At 33.5% G+C, this 20,481-nt stretch overlaps 1 protein-coding gene across 2 annotated transcripts in view; it reads left to right on the top strand.

The window, feature by feature from the left end:
• The window catches only part of STK38L (serine/threonine kinase 38 like), a 116,915-nt gene that overhangs the window by 75,822 nt on the left and 20,612 nt on the right, over positions 1 to 20,481 (top strand). For both annotated transcript variants that reach the window (XM_074194193.1, XM_074194194.1), the window contains exons 2-6: positions 812 to 956; positions 9,202 to 9,253; positions 15,862 to 15,984; positions 17,043 to 17,126; positions 18,979 to 19,102. In XM_074194193.1, coding sequence (XP_074050294.1) covers positions 823 to 956; positions 9,202 to 9,253; positions 15,862 to 15,984; positions 17,043 to 17,126; positions 18,979 to 19,102 — 517 coding nt within the window. In that variant the 5' untranslated portion in view covers positions 812 to 822. The remainder of the gene's footprint in view (positions 1 to 811; positions 957 to 9,201; positions 9,254 to 15,861; positions 15,985 to 17,042; positions 17,127 to 18,978; positions 19,103 to 20,481) is intronic.

Genomic DNA, 20,481 nt, shown 5'->3' with positions numbered 1-20,481 from the left:
CTGGACTCCAGGACCAGTACTCTATTCACTGTACCACCTAGCTGACCCATGTATACTTACCTCTTAAAATAGTGCCTGGACATAGGATTGGTGCTTATTAATTGAGACAGTAGGTCAAGGTTCTTTATGATTCTGAACATGTCACTTGAACTTTTCTAAATCTTATTATCTCATCTATAAAATGGATAGAGTGCTTTTCCTGTCTGACTTTCTCCCCCCCCCCCCAGTTGTGAAAAGTAATAGAGATAATTTGTGTAAACTATTATATAAATACATAGAAGATAGTTTGATGAATTTATTTTCTACTACATCACTGATCTTTGTTTCATTGTTTTGCTGTTGTGGGTGTGAAACCAATTACTTTGGACCTTTGTTTTATTATAGCAAATGAGTTTTATTTGAAAGCAGTCCAGTTTTTGCTTTGCCAGCTTTGTATGTTTTTTAGTATTCAAGAAACTGAATTATTACTTGGCCATTTGTGTATATATGTATCTGTATATACATTATATATATATTTGTTTATAGAATCTGTGTATATAGGCATATAGAATACATAAAACAATTCATGTGTTCTCCTTGCTGCTTTGTTGCAATTCATTCTTTGTTTTGCTGTAGATCATTAATCTTTATTATTTTAGGTGAGTGGGTAGTATTTCTTACTCCATTAGTATCAGGTAATTTTATGCTATGAAATGCTTAGATTTACTGAGTTGTTCAGAGTTAGAACCCTCTTGCAAAGAAGTTAAACATTTGGAGTTTGTCAAAAAAGTTTCTTCTATTGAATAATTTGTTAAAATATATTCTGTTTCAGTATCTGTTACTATGGCAATGACTGCGGGGACTACAGCAACTTTTCCCATGAGCAACCACACCCGAGAAAGAGTGACTGTAGCTAAACTCACATTGGAGAATTTCTACAGCAACCTAATTTTACAGCATGAAGAAAGAGAAACCAGGTATGGCAAAAACTGATCCAAGCCAATTTCTTACTTAGTTTGGACTGTTAAATTGATTGGTCAGAATACAATCATGTTTTCCATTAAAAAGTGTTACAACATGGAACAAACCATGCTACTTCTGAATAGCTTACACTTAGTGGAAATTCTTTTACTCATTGATTTGGTTTCCAGAAATGCTCTCTCTAGACATATTCAATTCCGATTAAACAAGTAACCACATCAAACACAAACTAAACACACATAAAGTTTTCTACTTGGGAATACTGCATTGTACCTTGGTAGTATTTTTTTGTGGGTTTTTTTGGGTGGACATAATCCCAAGTCATTTTAAAAATATTGATTACAGTAGCTAACCTTTTGAACAACTTGGAATTCTGGCTTACAGGGCCACTTAGGCCAACCATCTCTCCTGACACAGGGAGTATATAGTAATAGTAAATTGAGAAAATTTACAGCTGTTCATATTGCCTGCTGTCTTTATAGGCAATGTGGAAAGTATTTGTTGATGTCAGTTTTAGATTTAGAAATACTCAGGGGAAAATCAGAGTTCCAACATTTGTCTATTAAAATCCTTCAGATCTTCTCCACAAATCCTTCTCTGATCCTTCCTGTCAAAAGTGTTAACATAGCATTTTTTACTCCTTTCCTTTACTTAACAAATTGTCAACTTCTTGAGGATAGAGACTAATGTCTTATTGATACAAATATGGTAACCTTCGATAAATGTTGAGGATAGAATGCTATTTTTTGGGTGAAACACACTGGAGCACAAGCTTACCAAAGGAAAATATTATACCATCTTATTGTCTTAGACATATCTTTCAGCTAACATTGGTAAATAGTGCAGTTCCTTATTTATTATCAGTTTGAATGAATAATTCAATTTTCTGAGGTCTAAAAACATTCCTGTAATTTGGTCAAATACTTTTTATTTTTTACATTTAATTTGTTTATTTTCACATTACTACAATAGTCTTGTAAAAGTAAACATAACCCCTCCTCGCCTCACAAAGATAAAGAAACCTCAAGAAAAATAAAGTGAGAGGAAAAATAAGTGTACTGCATTCTGTGTTCAGATACCATAAGCTCTGTCTCTGGGATGGATCACATTCTTTATTACAAGTCCTTCAAAGAAGTTGCATCAATATTTTTTCCCCACAGTTGCTATTGCTAGCTGTATTTCTCTCCATCCTATTCCTTCCCACTCCCATTTATTCTGTTCTCTCTCTCCTGTCCTTCCTCAAAAGTGTGTTGTATCTGACTACCGTCTTCAACGATCTTTGCTCTCTTCTATCATCTACACCCCTGTCCTTTTTCTCCCATCTCTTTCCTCTCCTTTTTTCTCCAGGGTAAGATAGATTTCTATTCCCCATTGAGCGTGTATGTTATTTCCTCTCTGAGCCACTTCCAATGAGAATGAAGATTCTCTCATCCCCTTCACCTTCCCTGCTTCAATTCCATTGCAAAAATTTTTTCTTGGTCAAATGCTTTTTTTTTTTTGCAAGGCAATGTGGTTAAGGGATTTCCAAGGCCAGTGCTTTATCCACTGTACTATCAGCTGCCCCTTGGTCAAATACTTCTTGTTAGATAACTTTACCTGGATATTTCTCTGGTACATCAAACTCTATATTGAAAATTGAATTATTCATATTTCTATTGAAACTTGCCCTCTTTCACCAAAGGGCGGCTAGGTGGCGCAGTGGATAGAGCACCAGCCCTGAAGTCAGAAGTACCTGAGTTGTAATTGGGCCTCAGCCACTTAATAACTACCTAGCTGTGTGGCCTTGGGCAAGCCACTTAACCCCATTTGCCTTGCAAAAACCTTTATAAAAAAAAAAAAAGAAAGAAACTTGCCCTTTCCCAGACTCCTTCTTTTGTTATTATTGTTGATGCTATTTTTTTATGCTATTGATGATTTTACTATCCTTTAAGGATTAGTGCTATCTTGGACCTTTCCTTCTGCTACACTATTTCAGTTGCCAGTTACTACTTCCTAATCTCTCTTTCATTTGTCCTCTTTTCTGCCCTAACTCATCTACTACCCTATTTCAGGTCTTTATTACTTTTATTCTGGGTTATTAGGATAGTTTTCTTAACTCTTCTTCCACCTTCTAGTATCTTCCCTTCTAATCCATCTTTTTCACAGCTGCCAAAATAATATGAATAATGCATAGGTATGAGCATGTTGCTTTCCTCCTCACAAACCTTTAGTGATTCCTTATTGTCTGTAAGGATAAAATAAATATGCCTTAGCCAGGAATTTCAGATCTATACTGAGACAACTTCCTCTAATCTTTCAAACCTACTCTATCAAAACCCAGTGCTTTTCATCTCTGCCTTTGCCATGCCTGGGGAATCTGTTACCTCTTCATATGTCTATTGAAATCCGTCTTTTTCTTCCAGGCCTAGTTTCGCCTTGAAGTATTGTGGTCTCCCACCACTCCATTGCTAAATAATGATTATTAGCTTTTTGAATTTTCATGGAGAACTTTGGCCCTTTGCTTGGCACATATATTCCCTTCTATAAGACTTTAAAATCCTTGAGAGCAGGCTCTTTAAACTTTGTATCCCCAAAACCATACATAGTATCTTGTACATTAATTATTCTTAAATTTTTATTGATTTGAATTCTGCCTTATAGTTCATGTCATATATTATACTATTACATATTGTTGTCATTCTTTGTTGTTCAGTTGTTCCAATAGTGTCTGAGTCATCACAATTCCATTTGATGTTTTCTTGTCAAAAATACTGGAGTGGTTTTCCTTTTCCTTCTCCAACTTATTTCACAGACAAGTAAACTGAGGCAACAAGTTTCACTGACTTAGCCAGGGTTACTCAGCTAGTGTCTGAGATCATATTTAAACTCAAGAGTAAATCGAGGCACAGGGAAGTTGTTCCTCAACCAAAATTTGAAGCTAAGTCTTTTCAACGCTAAACCTGATTTCTTATCCATTATTAATATATAACTATCATCTATACTCTTCTGAATATCAATTTGAGTAAAAAAGAAAAATGATTAAACTATCCATACCTTTTTAACCTACTGACTTTTCTATGAATCTTAGAATACTAGGGAAAAAATAATAGCTCACATTTGCATACATTATGCTATACATACTATAATACATATACATTTGTCTATAAATGAGTAAGTTGATTTCAGGTCCCTTTGAGAACACTAAATTCATATTAAGTAAATTAGAAAAAATACATCTTCTACAAGGTTTGAGGAAGAAATATCCAACTTTTAGACTTGCCTTTAAATCATAACATGTTGATTGACTATGCAGAGATCAAATTTTTTAAGCTCAATGTCCACATTTGTGTGACATTTTCTACCACCTGAGAGAAATAGTGTTTTCTTTTTTTTTTAATTTTTATTTAAGGCATTATGGTTAGGTGACTTACCCAAGGCCACACAGCTAGGTAATTATTCAGTGTCTGAGATCACATTTGAACTCAAGTCTTCCTGACTCTAGAGCTGGTGCTCTATCCACTGAGCTACCTAGCCTCCCCCTCATGTTTGCATTTTTAAAGGAAAATTTGCAGGTATCAGATAGTCTTCCACTAGATTTTTAAATATTCTAATCATAGATTTGATTTCACAGAAAACAAATTTAAGTGACTGAAAATGTGGTTCAAAAGGAAACTTTTGAGGTAGCTAGGTGGTGCAGTGGATAGAGCACCAGCCCTGGAGTCAGGAGTACCTGGGTTCAAATCCAGTCTCAGATACTTAATAATTACCTAGCTGTGTGGCCTTGGGCAAGCCTCTTAACCCCATTGCCTTGCAAAAACTGGGAAAAAAAAAAAAGGAAACTTTGTGCCATGTTATCATTCTGTGTCTACCCAGATTTGTGTGACTGCATTATCTTTATCCCAAGTTGGTTGAGTCATTTTAAGGCAGAGGCCAGTCTTATTTTAGTACATTCTAACTCCTATTGGTATGTGACTTCCTTCTTTTTCCTTAGACAGAGTTGTCCTCTCATATTAATATGAAGTATTTACTTGGAAATGTTAATAGGGAGATCAATTCTCTATCACCATGATGCCTCTTTAAAAAGATAATAATGACAATAAGATAAAATTATAAAGAAAAGAGGTTCAGTGAATAATTCAATTTGAAGGGAAATTAAATATTTATCTCTTTAAAAAAAGAAATTTTTTTATAAGTTAGCTCTAATAAGAGTATGGCACAGTTTTTCTTCATTTTAAAATTCCTTTTTATTTATTATTTCTCCTCCCTGGAAATATTAAAATTTCTTCCTTGTTACTTCCTTTCTGCTTCTTCACACCAGTACACACACATACACATACACATACACATACACACACGCATGCATATTTGCACACACACATAGACACATTCATATATGTCACCACCAATAATAACAAAACTATCAACAGTAGTATGTAGAGTGACTTCACTTAATTTATTAATGTCCTTCAAGCATTTTTCATAAATAATTCACTTTTGATACCTGTAGAAATAATATTAGCATAAATTCTGTTATGTGGCATGATGGTGACTAGGCTTTCAATTAATTAAATATTCTAGTCAATAGTAATTTGACATACAGACATGCATAGATACCATTGCCTCCCAAACTCCTATCCTTGCTCCCTTTGTCTGGACTTGTAGTTTCTTTAGTGTAAAGAGCTACCTACCAATGAGTAACTCCCTCTTCCAATGAGTAACTTCCCTCTACCAATGATGCTCTAAATTTTTCTTTATTATTTCCAGTCTTGGGGAAGTTTCCTAGGGCCCTGAAAGCCTTTGACTGACTCAGAGTCCCACAACAGGGGTTGAGCCTAGAACCAGATCTTCCTCATTCTGAAGTCAGCTCACTACTATGTCATATTGCCTCCAAGGCTTTGTAATTATTAAACAATTAAAATACTACAAGATTCCTGCCCATATGTCAGAGTTGACCCTAGAACCAGATCATCTTCATTCTGAGGTCAACTCTCTACTACATCAGAATGACTCCATGTTTTTATAATTTTTAAACAATTAAAATACTATAAAATACTTATGATTCCCAACTGTTTTTAACCTGACTTTTTTTTTTTTTGCCTGATGATTTAGAAGGCACTTTAAGATCTTGCTTTTATTCAGGTTTGCTATTGTAAATTTAATAGGTGCAAATGCTACTTACCCATGTTGTAATGGCTCATACAGCCATTATACCTCCTTGCTTTGGGGGATGGTTTATTCATTTCAGTCTACTCTTACACCAGCAGATCTAATTTCTCAGAAAAGGACTAAATTTTCTCAGGGTACCTAAGCCTCAGAATTGACACTTGAACTGAAGATGTTTGAGTATCCCTAGGACAACAGTGAGATCAAATCAGTCAATATTTAACTCTGACTATCCATCGGATGGACAAATATTAAAGCTGAAGCTTAAATACTTAGGCCACATAATGAGAAAAAATTCTGATGCTAGGAAAGAGTGAAGGTAGAAGGACACAGGGACAGCACAGAATGAGATAGGTGGTGACAAGGAAGCAATGAACATGATCTTGGACAGAAGCTTCTATGCTATGATCAATACAGCCTGATCTAACTGAATGACTGGACAACAACAACCTAAGGATTGTCCTATTGTGGACATTCCCTACCACCATTTTAGTTATCCATGTTGGTTAGCAAATAACTCTAAGTAGTAAAGTAAATAAGTGAATTCATAAGTAAGTTATTATTTAATTGGTGTCAATATTAGTGAATGAATTCTCAATTAATAGTCTCATATGGAAGAAAAATAATAAATAAAAAGGAATTTTTAAATGAATAAAAATAGTGCCATATTCTTATTAGAGCTAATTTTTTTAAAAATTCTTTTTAAAGAGATAAATATTTAATTTCCCTTCAAATTGAATTATTCTCTGGACCTCTTTTCTTTATAATTTTATCTTATTATCATTATTATCTTTTTAAAGAGGCATCATGGTGATAGAGAACTGATCTCTCTATTGGGAAGACCTGAGTGTTGGCATCCTCCCCAGATACATATTGACTGGTTAACACTGGGTTAGTCACATCATCTCTAAATGTTCTACAATCAGTGAGGTTTGTCTCAATGTAATCTGACCTCCATTTCACCCATTATCATCCAGTATATCCCCATCTGCCTCTTCTTCTCATTGGTTTCCTATGGGTATATCAACTTGTAACCTCTCAGGACTCTCAAGACAATTATAAACTAACTCCAACAACTTATTCAGGTCAAATGCCCCCTACTCCTAATGTATTCATTTCTCCCTCTCACCAATTATCTCATTTCTGTAACGAGGTGGAACTCTGAGCCTGTGGCTGTGATGTACTTTGGATTTCTGCCTTCTGGGATTAGATCTCCATGGATCTTTGAGATTTAGAGTGCTAGATAGTCAAGTCACTCTCAGGAGAGTTAGGGCAGAAGGCTAAACACCTCAGAGTCTGTTCTGTCATGGTCTGAGCACAGCTGCTCTGCAATAGTTGGAATTGGGAAGGGGGAGCCCTTGACTTTTGTTGCCTCCAGGTACAAAGTCCTGAAGATGACATGAATCTCTAGCTTGTCTCAGTTTGTTTGTGTTGTTGTCCCTGGCTTTTGTGGCAACTTCACTGATAATGGGTTTCTAGGTAATTTTTTTTTACAAGGCAGTGGGGTTAAGTGCTCAAGATCACACAGATAGGTAATTATTGTGTGTCTGAAGCTGGAGTTGAACTCAGTCCTTTCCTGACTTCAGGGCTGGTGCTCTATCCACTGAGCCACCTAACTGCCCCCTTCTAAATGACTTTTTAATGAATTTCTGTAGTCGAAGAAGGCACTTTCTATAGTTTCTCTTTGGATCTTTATAATTATTAATTATTTCTGAGAAAATTGAAATCTGCAGTAGGTAAATGAGAGCTATGCTCTGTGCCTCTATTAAGAGAGCCAACTTGGTCATTAGGATTGGAACAATCTTTTTTTTTTAAGTTTTTGCAAGGCAATGGAGTTAAGTGACTTGCCCAAGGTCACACAGCTAGGTAATTATTAAGTATCTGAAACCAGATTTGAACTCAGGTCCTCCTGACTCCAGGGCTGGTGCTTTATCCACTGCACCGCCTAGCTGCCCCTGGAACAATCTTTAATAGCCCAGTAATATATGTCAGTACTTCTGCTGATGCATTCTTTTTTTTTTACTTGAACAAATTGCATGTTATGAAAGTTTTGCCGCACTCATCCACTTGCATATTTATGTTACACAATTTTCTTCCATCCTCCCTTCCCACCCCTTCCCCTCAGTGGCAGTCAAGTGAATATTGTACATGTACATTTGTTTTTAACATGTTTATATATGTCTTTTTATGTATGAGGAATTAGAACTAAGAGAGAAAAAAAGAAAACCAGGGATAGGAAGGAAGAATATATACAAGAAATTTTTTTTAAAGTGACCATAGTGTTTATTCAGATTCTATGGGGTTTTTTTGGGGTTTTGGGGGTTTTTTTTCCCCTTCTGGATGTGGATGGTGTTATCCACATCAGGTCTTCCAGGGTTGTCCTAGTTCTCAGGAAATGTTGGTGCATTCTATAAAGAGCTGAGTCTATAGCCAGGAGTATTTGAGTTCAAATCCAACTTCAGATCTTAACTGTGTAACCTCAGTTTTCTCAATTGTGAAATGAAAATAATAACACGGTTGCAATGAGGATCAAATGAGACAATTGTAAACAGCTTTGTGTGGTGCCTGAAATATAGTAAGAACTTAATATAATATTTGTTTTTTTGTTCCCCTCAACATAAACTATATGATATTCTTTCTGATAGAACCTATCATTTTCATATTTTGATCTAGTCTTGGCTTAGATTTATAGTAGACTATCACCTCTCTTATTGGAAAACAGACAAACACAATTTTGGATCTTGCTTGAATTATTTCATTGAGAACACATTTTAAGGAAGACTTAAGGGCACTTGCTAAGCTTAATTAGTTTTTCTTTCTACATATTGTCTATGAAAACAATCCAAAAATCCCAGATGAATATTGCATTCCTAAAAACTAGTCATCTCATCATTATCCTTGTTTCATTTAATATTTCAGGATGAGGTCTAAAACACAGCATATCCCTGAATTTCCTGGGGGTCTAAAACTTGGTATGGTATATTTGTGACAATGTCTCATGACTTATAAGGCTACTGCTTAATTTTTGAAGTATAAAGGATAAAATATAAAGTATAAAGGCCAACCTAAAAATAAACATTGTCTTTTTTCTTTGTATAGGCAAAAGAAATTAGAAGTAGCCATGGAAGAGGAAGGTTTGGCAGATGAAGAGGTAAAGTAGCTTTCTGGTTTGCTGCTATAATCCATGGACTTTTATACTTCCAAATAACTGCCTAATTTTGAATGCCATCACTTATAGACTTTACATTTCATCACTTTAGTCATAAATCTATTTTTAAAAAAGGAAAAAATCAGATTACTACTTGTGTAATTTTTTTTCTTTCAAGGCAATGGGGGTTAAGTGGCTTGCCCAAGGTCACACAGCTAGATAAATATTAAGTGTCTGAGGCCAGATTTAAACTCAGGTCCTTCTGACTCCAGGGCTGGTGCTTTACCTATTGCGCCACCTAGCTGCCTCTACTTGTATAATTTTTCCACCACCACCACCATTTTTAGCAATAGTCACCAAAAGGAAGATTCAGGCATTACCTAATCTGTTCTTTTATAAATTGAGATTATGCCCTCTAAATATAGTTTTAATATTATAACATATACAAAAATAATTTGTTTAATTTAAAATAGAAGTGGGTTGATTTATTTAATAAAATTAATTTATATGGCCAATCAGGGAAACTCATTTTTCCCCCAATCACTTCTCTCCCCCCCATACTTTCTTCCCTTTGATTTACTTAAGGAATCTGTGATTTTATCAGTTTGGGTGTTCCCTTTATTAATACAGATTTTAACCCTTCCAAAATAATTTAATGAGTTACAGGATCCCCCAAATTCATTACCAATGTTAATGGGTCTCTTGGAAGTTATTATTATATAGACTGGTCATCAGAGACTCTATGTCCATAGATCGACTCTATGTCCTTAACTTGACTTGGACTCAAAGTCTTTCTAAATTGGTAAGATGTGCCAAAATTTGAGCTTCTTTAAAAATCCTCAATTAGTATTAGAGGAGGAATTAGAGCAATGTCTGACCTTGATAGATCTTCACAACTCATTTGATTTTATGACTACAATTATTTATGGTCTTGATATTTTAAAAAGAAAATTACTTAGGACAACACTTGGAAAGACAATAAGATTAATGGAACTCATGCTTTCATTTCTACTTATTGCTAATAAAAGGCTTCTATAAATTAAAAAAAATCTACAGTTTGGAAATTAATGCAAAGTATCTTTGTATATAAGATCTCTTTAAATGACTATTAGCTATCATTGGTTACAGTACTTTTTAGTTACCCTTTTAAATAATAATCTAATGCAGAGAAGTTTCATTTCTGTACATTCCAGGATTTTAGATTTAGAGGGAAATTTCAGGATTATTTAGCCAAAATTAGGAAATAAGGACCTAGAAGGTTAAGTGACATGCACAAGCTCACACAGTGGCAAAGCAGAACCAGGTCCCAGGTTATCTGGCTTTAAATCTAATCTCCTTTGATAATATCTATCACAAACCTATTATAACTTGTTTATAAAGCTATTTAAAAATACATAAATAGCATTGATTTGAACACTAAAATATTCAGATTTATTATCCATTTATGCCTTAATTTGAAACATAAATGCATTTTAAACAAATTTTTTAATTTAAAAATTACTTTTTATTTACCCTAGCATGAAAGTTTGTGTGTATTTCTATGGTACATGTATATAATGTGTATGTACATTGCAAGCATTTGTGAAACTTAAGAAAACCATATATATTCTTGCCCTTTCTTAGGAAACTCTTAATCATATATACCATAAGCTTTACTCACATGAAATATTAGTAGTAGAGATTTTAAAAGACTGTTTAATCAAACCGGAAAAGAGGAAGCAAGAGAACTGATCTTACTGATTTTAGTTGTCTCCATCCTTGTATTGGACATTTACTGGCCCATAAAATTGTTTTAAACAAGCCTTTCCTGAATATTTAATCTGATATGAATAGTAAAGAAAAAAAACACATTCATTATTTCTAGTTTTTTAAAATACATATCTGCTTTAAGTATATAATTTGCAAGACTGGTTTTGAGTAGATGACTTTACATCTTTTACTGGGGAATTTGACTTTCATTATTTTTAAAAATCTGAATTTAAGTGTTAGGTTTATAATTTTTTACTTTTTGAATTATGATGGTCCATACATGAAATATCTGCACTGAAGTTATTTGTGGAATGTAGACATCAAATGGATAATGTTTTCTGTTCCCTCTTCCCTTTTTAAAAATTTTATTTATTTAAGGCAGTGAGGTTAAGTGACTTGCCGCAGGTCACACTGCTAGGCAATCATTAAGTGTCTGAGGTCTGATTTGAACTCAGGTCTTCCTGACTCCAGGGCCAATGCTCTATCCATTGCACCATCTAACTGCCCTTTTCCTTTTTTGGAAGTGGGTGAAGTTCAATTTTGAGAAATAATTGAAGTCTTTTTTTTTCCATTCTATTCACACAGGCCAAATTTTCACAACTACACCCAATTACATTTAATTCTATAGTATAGAGGCAGAAACTCAGCTACTTCAAATAATTATTGTATTGATTCATTTCTGTACTTTTTAAAACAATCAAAAATATTTAAAACAAATGGTTCTATGATGCCACCTTGTGGTTTAATTGATATAGTCAAAAATCAATGTGGTTTAAAAGAAGTCATTTATAGTGTTAGCATCGTTTGCTGTTAACAAACAAATCAGTTTTGAAACTAACCCAGAATACTGAAATTTGTCTGAGATGAATCTTAAATTCTAGAGTATTATGACCTGTTTATGTTACTAGCTGACTTTTATGCCATATTCAAACTTTTAAATTTTATTATTTATATTTCTTGGTAATACACTTGTACTTTGTTGTATGGTCAGTGAGAAGAGTATATGGAGTAGGCTATCAGAACACAGATTGCTCCATTTTAATACTTGATTTTTATCATCACTCACTATCAAGCATTTAGTTGATTTTATAAATCATGTAGATTTAACTTTTGATATTTGAGTGAGCAGGTTAATTTAGCTAGGCTAAACTACAATTTAATTTAGAACCCAAGTCATTTTTTATCATGAGCCTCTTAGATTATTTATATTTAAATTTAAAAAGAAGTATTGTTCTACGGTGAGTACATTCTGAAATCTTTGACTTGGAAAATGATTTGTTTCATTGGTTTTTAAATTTTATGACAATGTATATTATATATTGGAAGGCTTAGAAGCAATGTCTTCTTCATGCTTATTTCTCCATGTTACTTTGTACATATATAATATATGCTCAATAAATATTTGTTGAATAAATTTTCAGTGGAGCTGTGGTACAACCATGTTACTAAAATCCAATTACTACAGATTTCTCTGTTAATGTTATCAGTTTATTTTAGTGTTAGAATTTTTAGTTATAGCATCCTTAATAGAGTACACCAGACACTTTCAGAATCAGGCACTGTGAAAATGTAGGATTTGGGAGGGGCTTTTTTGGTTTGTCATGGGGGAGGGTTGGCAAGACAATGGTGTTAAGTGACTTGCCCAAAGTCATAAAGTTAGGTAAATATCACTTGTCTGAGGCCAGATTTGAAGTCATGTCCTCCTAACTCCAGGGCTGGTGCTCTATCCACTGTACCATCTAGCTGCCCCAAAAAATGTAGTTTTAAAGTATTCCTAAACACAATTACAGATCAAGTGACTTAACTCTAGCATAAGTACTAATAAGTAGATAATACTTGAACTGATAAATAAGCTCAAGAAAAAGTAACTGGCAATCAGATATATAAAATAATAACAATATACTATTTCAAACATCATTAATAAAATCATAAAGCTGCAATAAAAGTATTAGAAATCATCTAATTCAGTTGCCTCTTCATAGCATGCATACCCTCTTAGCGTCTCTGGTTTTGATGGGGTCTTCAGCTCTCTGAGCCCATTCAGTGATGGGTTTAATTTTTGAGGCATTCCATAAATGTACTTTTTTATTCCATAAATAATTTTCATTTATTTGTCCTAGATCTTTCTTCTAAAGACTAATTCTAATCCTTCTATATGACACTTTAAATTTTTGAAGATCATTGCAGTGTTCCTGTAAAGTCTTATCATCTTGGCCCATTCTTTCAATTCACATAATTCAAATCCTTCAAATCATATAATGAATATGTCAGGCTGTAGAGGAGACTCATCTGTTGAGTAGAGAGTTGGACTGGTTGTTTCCCAGAGCTCTTCTATTTCAAGGAATTTGTGAATAATTGAGATTTTAGAATAACAAATTATTGGTTTGTGTTTTAGATGATTAATATTTATTATTTTTTTAAAAGCTTCTGGTTAGGTCAGATCTGAAGTATTGTGCACAAAATATTTTAATGCTTTCAGCATTGTTATTAAAATTATTTAAAAATGAAATCTTTTTCTTCTGTATCCATACATATCAAAAATTTTTATAGGATCACATACCCAAGTCTCTCATACCTCATAACTATTAGTAAATTCCCCTGACTTTTTTCTCCCTAAACAGAATAATAATGATTAGTGATAATCACTAACATTTATATAACAATTTAAGATTTACAGAGTGCTAGCATATATATTCTCTCATATAGTTCTTACATTGACTATTTATAGTTAGTCCTGTTATATTATTCCAATTTTCAGGTAAGGAAACTGAGCCTTTGAGCTAGTTATTCAAGCTACTTGCCTAGGGTCATATGGCTAGTGAGATTTTGAATGTGCAATTAAACCTTTGTCTTCCAGCTATAGATATCCAACAACAATGCCATTGTGCCCTGAACCAGAGTGTCATGGAATTGGGAAATACTTAACAAAATAAATAAATACACAATAGAACCTAGATTACTAAGTTTTCTGAATCTATGTACAGGGAGCCTTTGTTTTTATTTGGGTTTGGCGACCTAGAAGTTTCCAGAGTTGAGAGAAATGGAAGTGTCTTTTGAAATGTAGCTTTTCCTTTTGGGTTGATTTAGATACTTGCATATTATCATAAACAATCCAGTGGGTTATTTCTCTCTACTTCAGTTACAAGTCTAATTCATTGTCCACTTGCATTGTCTTTCTATGACAGATGTTTGGACTAGATGACAAACCCTGGGTTGTCTATTCAATTGCTTGCCATAGGTTTTTCCTGGGTAGAGTAAGACTGAACTCTTTTGAATGAATTTCATAGAGGATTTCAGAGCTTGTTGTAAAGATTCAGAGGATTTCACCATCTATAGGAAATTCTGGGGGGGGGTTGTTGGGTTTTTTTTTTTTAGATTTTTTCAAGGCAATGGGGTTAAGTGGCTTGGCCAAGGCCACACAGCTAGGTAATTATTAAGTGTCTGAGACCGGATTTGAACCCAGGTACTCCTGACTCCAAGGCCAGTGCTCTATCCACTGCGCCACCTAGCCGCCTGGAAATTCTGTTTTGATTTAAATTCTACATTGTACAGACTCAATGACAGTGACAGATATATTACCATTTTATGCCCATTAACATTAATAATCAAAGGGTCATTGAAGAAAGTTGTGGGGTTTTTTTTAGTTTTTGCAAGGCAATGGGGTTCAGTGGCTTGCCTAAGGCCACACGGCTAGGTAATTATTAAGTGTCTGAGGTTGGATTTGAACTCAGGTACTCCTGACTCCAGGGCCACTGCTCTATCCACTGTGCCACTTAGCTGCCCCAAGAAAGTCACTTTTAATTAATATTATATAATTTTGTCATCTGTATGTGGAATAACTTGTAGCAGATGAGCCATTTTCTCTAGCAAATCAAATGCTTTTTTTAAAAAAACCAACAAGCAAAATATTGAAGGATCTTGTATTCTTTACACACTTTAAAAAATGTAATATATATATATATAATTTTGACTCCCTGACTGTTGCTTTCTCATTTCTTCATCAAGAATTATTATAAATATAATATACTATAAATATGATTTAAATATTATAAAAATAAATAAATAGAAATTGGAAAGAAGACTAGGGACTGGCTTTCTTGGACTATAAAATATCTTAGTCTTCTTTTTCATAATAAGAACTGATTTCCCCCCCCCCAACTCTTAGATTCTTTGAAATCAAGCCCTCAGAATCATGTCACCTTCTATCTCAACCTCCTCTTACTATGTTTTTTTCTAGCCTAGTTGATTTTCCAAAACATCTTTGTTTTCTTCAGTTCCATTTCCATTTACTACTATAATAAATAGGGTTCAAATAAGTAGCACTGTTCTTTTCTTTTTAATTTTCCCAGCTACATGCAAAGACAGTTTTCAGTAATCATTTCAATAAGGTTTTGAGTTTCACACATTCCCCACCCCCCTTCCCCTGCTTACTTTGCCCTAAAGAGTGCAAGGAGCATGTTGGTGGTGGTGTTATGTGGTGGGAAGGAGAATAAATGTAGAAGCTCCTTAAATTTTTCTGTTCTATCCATTTTTAAACTAAATGTAGAAAAGACAAATAGGCTCATAGAATTTTAGAGCTAAAGGGAGGAAACTTGGAGATCAACTAGTTCAGCCCCATCTCTTACAGATACAACAAACACCTAGACCTCAAGAAGTTAATTTGGTTGTCAAAATTACATAGACAGTAGTAAGCCAAGATAATAATTAAGTTATATAGATAAAAGTTCTATAAATGTCTAATTATAAGTAAAATTTCTATTTCACAGAACTTTTATTTCTAAATTTATGCTATAGATCTTTAAAAGAACAACTTTTAAAATGAATTGATCTTGTAATTTATCATTTTTTCTTTTTTCCCATAGAAAAAATTACGTCGATCACAGCATGCTCGCAAAGAAACTGAATTTCTCCGACTCAAGAGGACAAGACTTGGCTTGGATGACTTTGAATCCCTGAAAGTTATAGGGAGAGGAGCCTTTGGAGAGGTTCATGTCTTTCCTTAAGTCCTGTCTTGATAATTCAACCCATCTTTTCTCCTGAGTCCCTGATTTGTCTTTTGGTATATTTATTAATCTAATATCATGTATTAATTTTTTTTATTTGGGAAGTAAAAAATATTGTATTAAAACAGACTTTCTAATATTTCAAAAGTTACTTCTTTGTAGTATAATGAATTTTTGCCATTTTAGAAGAATTTCTGGATTTTTTTGTATTTATTATAGGTGATTATAGTAGGAAAAAATGTTCCTTCCATTTCAGAAAGGTTATCTTTTGCAGATGGACATGTCTTTTAGCATGTGTGCCTAGGATCCTAGGAGAAAATAGATCTAATATCTGTATTTCTATAGACAGATATATGGTAGGACTTTTTATTAGCTCTATGGTTTCATTGGCATAGGGATGTGCCAGAGAGGAACTTCTTCCAGTGGATAGCAGCATCTTCCTTACCATATATGATCTCAGAAATTTTCCTGGGGCACTTAGAGGAGCTATTTAAATTGGACAGGATCACATAGGTGGAACAAATCAGAATAAGGACACAAACTCAGAGCTTCCTGATTCTAAAGCTATCTGCTATTTACATAGCCTCAGAAAATTTCATATCCCACCTCTAACACTCAATCAGTTGTGTGACTGTAAGGAAGACATCAGAAATAAGTGAGCCTCAAGCAACACTCTTAAGACTTTAAATTTTAAAAGTGTTGATAACTCAGTAGATGGAGGAAATTCCCAAGTCTGTGAAATCATAAGTTATTGACATGTTGACATAGTCATAATAGTATCATTCACATGCCAATTATATTGATAAAGCTAAAAATAATTTTATTGCTATTATTGATGGTTTTATAGATTGTATTTTATTCTGGTTTGCTCTGACATTAAATTAATAGTCATATATTTCCTATGTAGCAGATTGTGTTTTGGTAGCAGTAATTCTTCATTGTAAACTCATGCTTTTTTTAATTAAACCCTACTTTACTTTGTAAAGAGTAAATTTCATCATTTAACCAAGAAAAAGTAGTAATATTCCTTTTGTTCCTAGGTTCGCCTTGTCCAGAAGAAAGACACAGGCCATATCTATGCAATGAAGATATTGAGAAAGGCCGATATGCTTGAAAAAGAACAAGTATGTATTGTACCACATTTATATCCATCGAAAAGTAATCATTATGTATTGCCTAGGTGAAAATAAATTTGAGGTTCAGAAAAATGGTAGTGGGAGAATCTAGGATGAAAAATTCACAAATCTTTATAGAGCTATAAATTATTTAATCTTATTTCCTGTTTTTTGATGAAGAAGGAAAGTTACATGATGTGCCCAAAGTCATATAGGTAGCAAAGTCAGTACTAGAAGTTAGATATTAATTGTTTTAATTAAAGCAAATTGGAGAAATGACATTGGAACCTCTGAGTAACAGATTACTATTTTGGTAATCTGGTCAGTTGTTGTTACCTAAACTTATCACAAGGTATAAAGTGTCTTCTGAATATTTAATTGCTACTGCAAGATGTAGGGCAGCTAGTGGATAGAACACTCAGTTTGGAATCAGGATGACTCATCTTCTTGAGGTTTTTTTTTTGGTTTTGCATTTTTTTTTTTTTTAGGATTTTGCAAGGCAAATGGGGTTAAGTGGCTTGCCCAAGGCCACACATCTAGGTAACTATTAAGTGTCTGAGACTGGATTTGAACCCAGGTACTCCTGACTCCAAGGCCGGTGCTTTATACTGTGCCACCTAGCTGCCCCATCTTCTTGAGTCCTAATCCAGCCTCAGACACTTGACTGTTTGATTCTGGGAAAGTCACTTAACCCATCTGCCTCCGTTTCCTCATCTGGAAAATGAACTCAAGAAGGAAATGGCATGTCATTCTAGTGACTTCTCCAAGAAAACCCTACATGGGTTTTCACAAAGAATCTAAAACAACTGAACAATAACTGCATGATATGCCAATTTTCCTTTTATTTATTTTTTTGGGGGGTATTCTGTCAAAATAAAAAGCAGTCTCCAACCATCTTTTCTGTTCTATAGGAAAAATAGAAGGCTTTCTTAATGAGCTCCATTTCCTCATATTTTTAATGACTTTGCTTATGTTCCTGTACCATCACTTGAGTCTTCTGGAATTCATATACCATAAGTTGCAAACCAATTACTGATCTGAATTGGCAGAGGGAGTTTCCTCCCTATGTTGATGAAAAGATAGATTTGAGAATGGATACACACGCTACACTCACAAACACATGTTTCTATTTTGTCCAGTGTTGTAACCAGGCAACAGTAGTGTTTACCATTACATCTAGTTAAACAAAGTACCATATTCTAATCTTTCCTGTGCTACTTACCCTCTAAATCCCTTTCAGGAAATATAACTTCTAAGTTGGCTTTGAGACATTTATGAATAATCAAGACATTTGTATTCAAGACATTATTTTATTTATTCAAGACATTATTTTTTATACATTAATATAATAATTTCCTGAGCCAATACCCAATACATTAAAAAAGTTTGATTTTTTTGTTGTCTTAAAAATACTTTTTCAAAGACTTATAATTAGAAATTCTTATTTTGATAAGCAATTCACTTATCTGATGCTAAGAAACAAGGCAATAGTTAAGGATTCCTAATCTGATGTTCTGTGTTTGGATTTAAGTATTCTTAAATAAATTGAATAATAATAATATACTATTTTCAAATGTGATATTTTAAAGAGACTCTCATTTTTTTCTTTTAATCCTGTATCTCCTTCATTTTTTTAAGAAAGATTTTTTATTTTGAGTTTTACAATTTTTCCCCTAATCTTGCTTCCCTCCCCCCACCTCCGTAGAAGGCATTCTGTTAGTCTTTACATTGCTTCCATGGTATACATTGATCTCAATTGAATGTGATGACAGAAATCATACTGGATCTCTTTCATTACCAAAAGTCACTAATTTATCCAAATTAAACACTAATACGTATTGCATTTACTTTTTACAAATAGGTGGCCCATATCCGAGCAGAAAGAGATATTTTGGTAGAAGCAGATGGTGCCTGGGTTGTGAAGATGTTTTATAGTTTTCAAGATAAAAGGAATCTTTATCTAATCATGGAATTTCTCCCTGGAGGTAAATAAAAACACAAAAGCAGTTACAAATGGATGAAACCATGCCACTTTTATGGATGATTTCAAAAAGTGCAATATTAAGTTGCATAGAAGTTGGCTTGTGAACTTTTAGTTATTAGGCCACAGAATTATTGAATTGGGAGCCTGTTTTATATCCTAGAATCATTTCTAGCTTGATATGTAAAGAATTGTTTCAATGAATATTATTTCTAATCAATGATAACTATTCAGATTCTTTGACCATGAAAATATTTCAGGAGTGGTTCTCAAAGTTTTTTTCAGTGATGGATCCTTTTCTTTAGATAAAACTTAGTGGAACTTTTACAGTAAAATTTTAAGGAGTATTTTTTTAAGCCTGCCAATAATGGCTACATAATAAACAGACAATGTAAAAAGAAAACATTCTATTGACTCTTAGAGTGTCTTTGATCTGCTTGCAAAAGAGAATAAATTCCAGAGTTCATTCTCCCTTTATATCTTTCAAACTTGACTTTTCATTTTAATTTTAAATGAAACATAAAAAAGATAGTTCTCTAAGAATTAGGTTTATTTTCTTCCTTAACTATAATCTTCCATGAGATCAGTGAGGGAAACTTGTCATTAGCTTGTGGCCATTTCTGCTTACCAGAATGTAACAGAAAGAAAAAAATATATATAAATAGAGGGATATAAGAGATTGTTCTTCCTCCAATAAAACATAATATTCTCTGAAGGAATGAAAGCATTTTGAGAGATAGTGATTGTTATTCTTGTTTTTTCTCTCCAGTGAAATCCCTTGAATATAGTAGGTACTTAATAAATATTTTTTAATTTTTAAATCTGAATCCAAATTCTCTCTCTAAGAGAGGTCCAAGAGACTAAAAATTGGGATACAAGGGCTAACAATTTTTATAACATAAAGTCATTTCAACAAACATTTATTAAGCATTGAGATGCAAAGACCAAAATCAAATAATGAAAATATCAAAAGACCTCTAGAAAACCCATGCTGATACACACATAGCTATATCCTTACAGGAGAGGAAGGATAAAGGAGAAACCAGATAAAGAGTTCTAGGAATATTTGAAGAAGGAGAGAAAACTTTTGATTTAAAGATATTAGAGGAGGCTTCACAGAGATGACACCTACATTAAACCTTGAACTTAAAGACTCCAAAATAACCACAAATAAATCTATCTGGGGCTTGGGAGCAGGAGATATAATGTAGCATTCTAAGAACAGTCAATGATGTATATGTTTGGATTTATCTGATTTGTGAAATCTATTTAGTTCAACAAACATTTATCTTATAACATGCACTCAAAACATGCAAAACACTACCAAATGCTGAGGATATGAAGACAAATATTAAATAGTCCCTGTTGTCAAAGAATGCATTT

This window comes from Macrotis lagotis, chromosome 7 (assembly GCF_037893015.1).
Source record: "Macrotis lagotis isolate mMagLag1 chromosome 7, bilby.v1.9.chrom.fasta, whole genome shotgun sequence".
Classification (NCBI taxonomy): Eukaryota; Metazoa; Chordata; class Mammalia; order Peramelemorphia; family Peramelidae; genus Macrotis; species Macrotis lagotis.
This window is presented reverse-complemented; position numbering and strand designations above follow the sequence as displayed.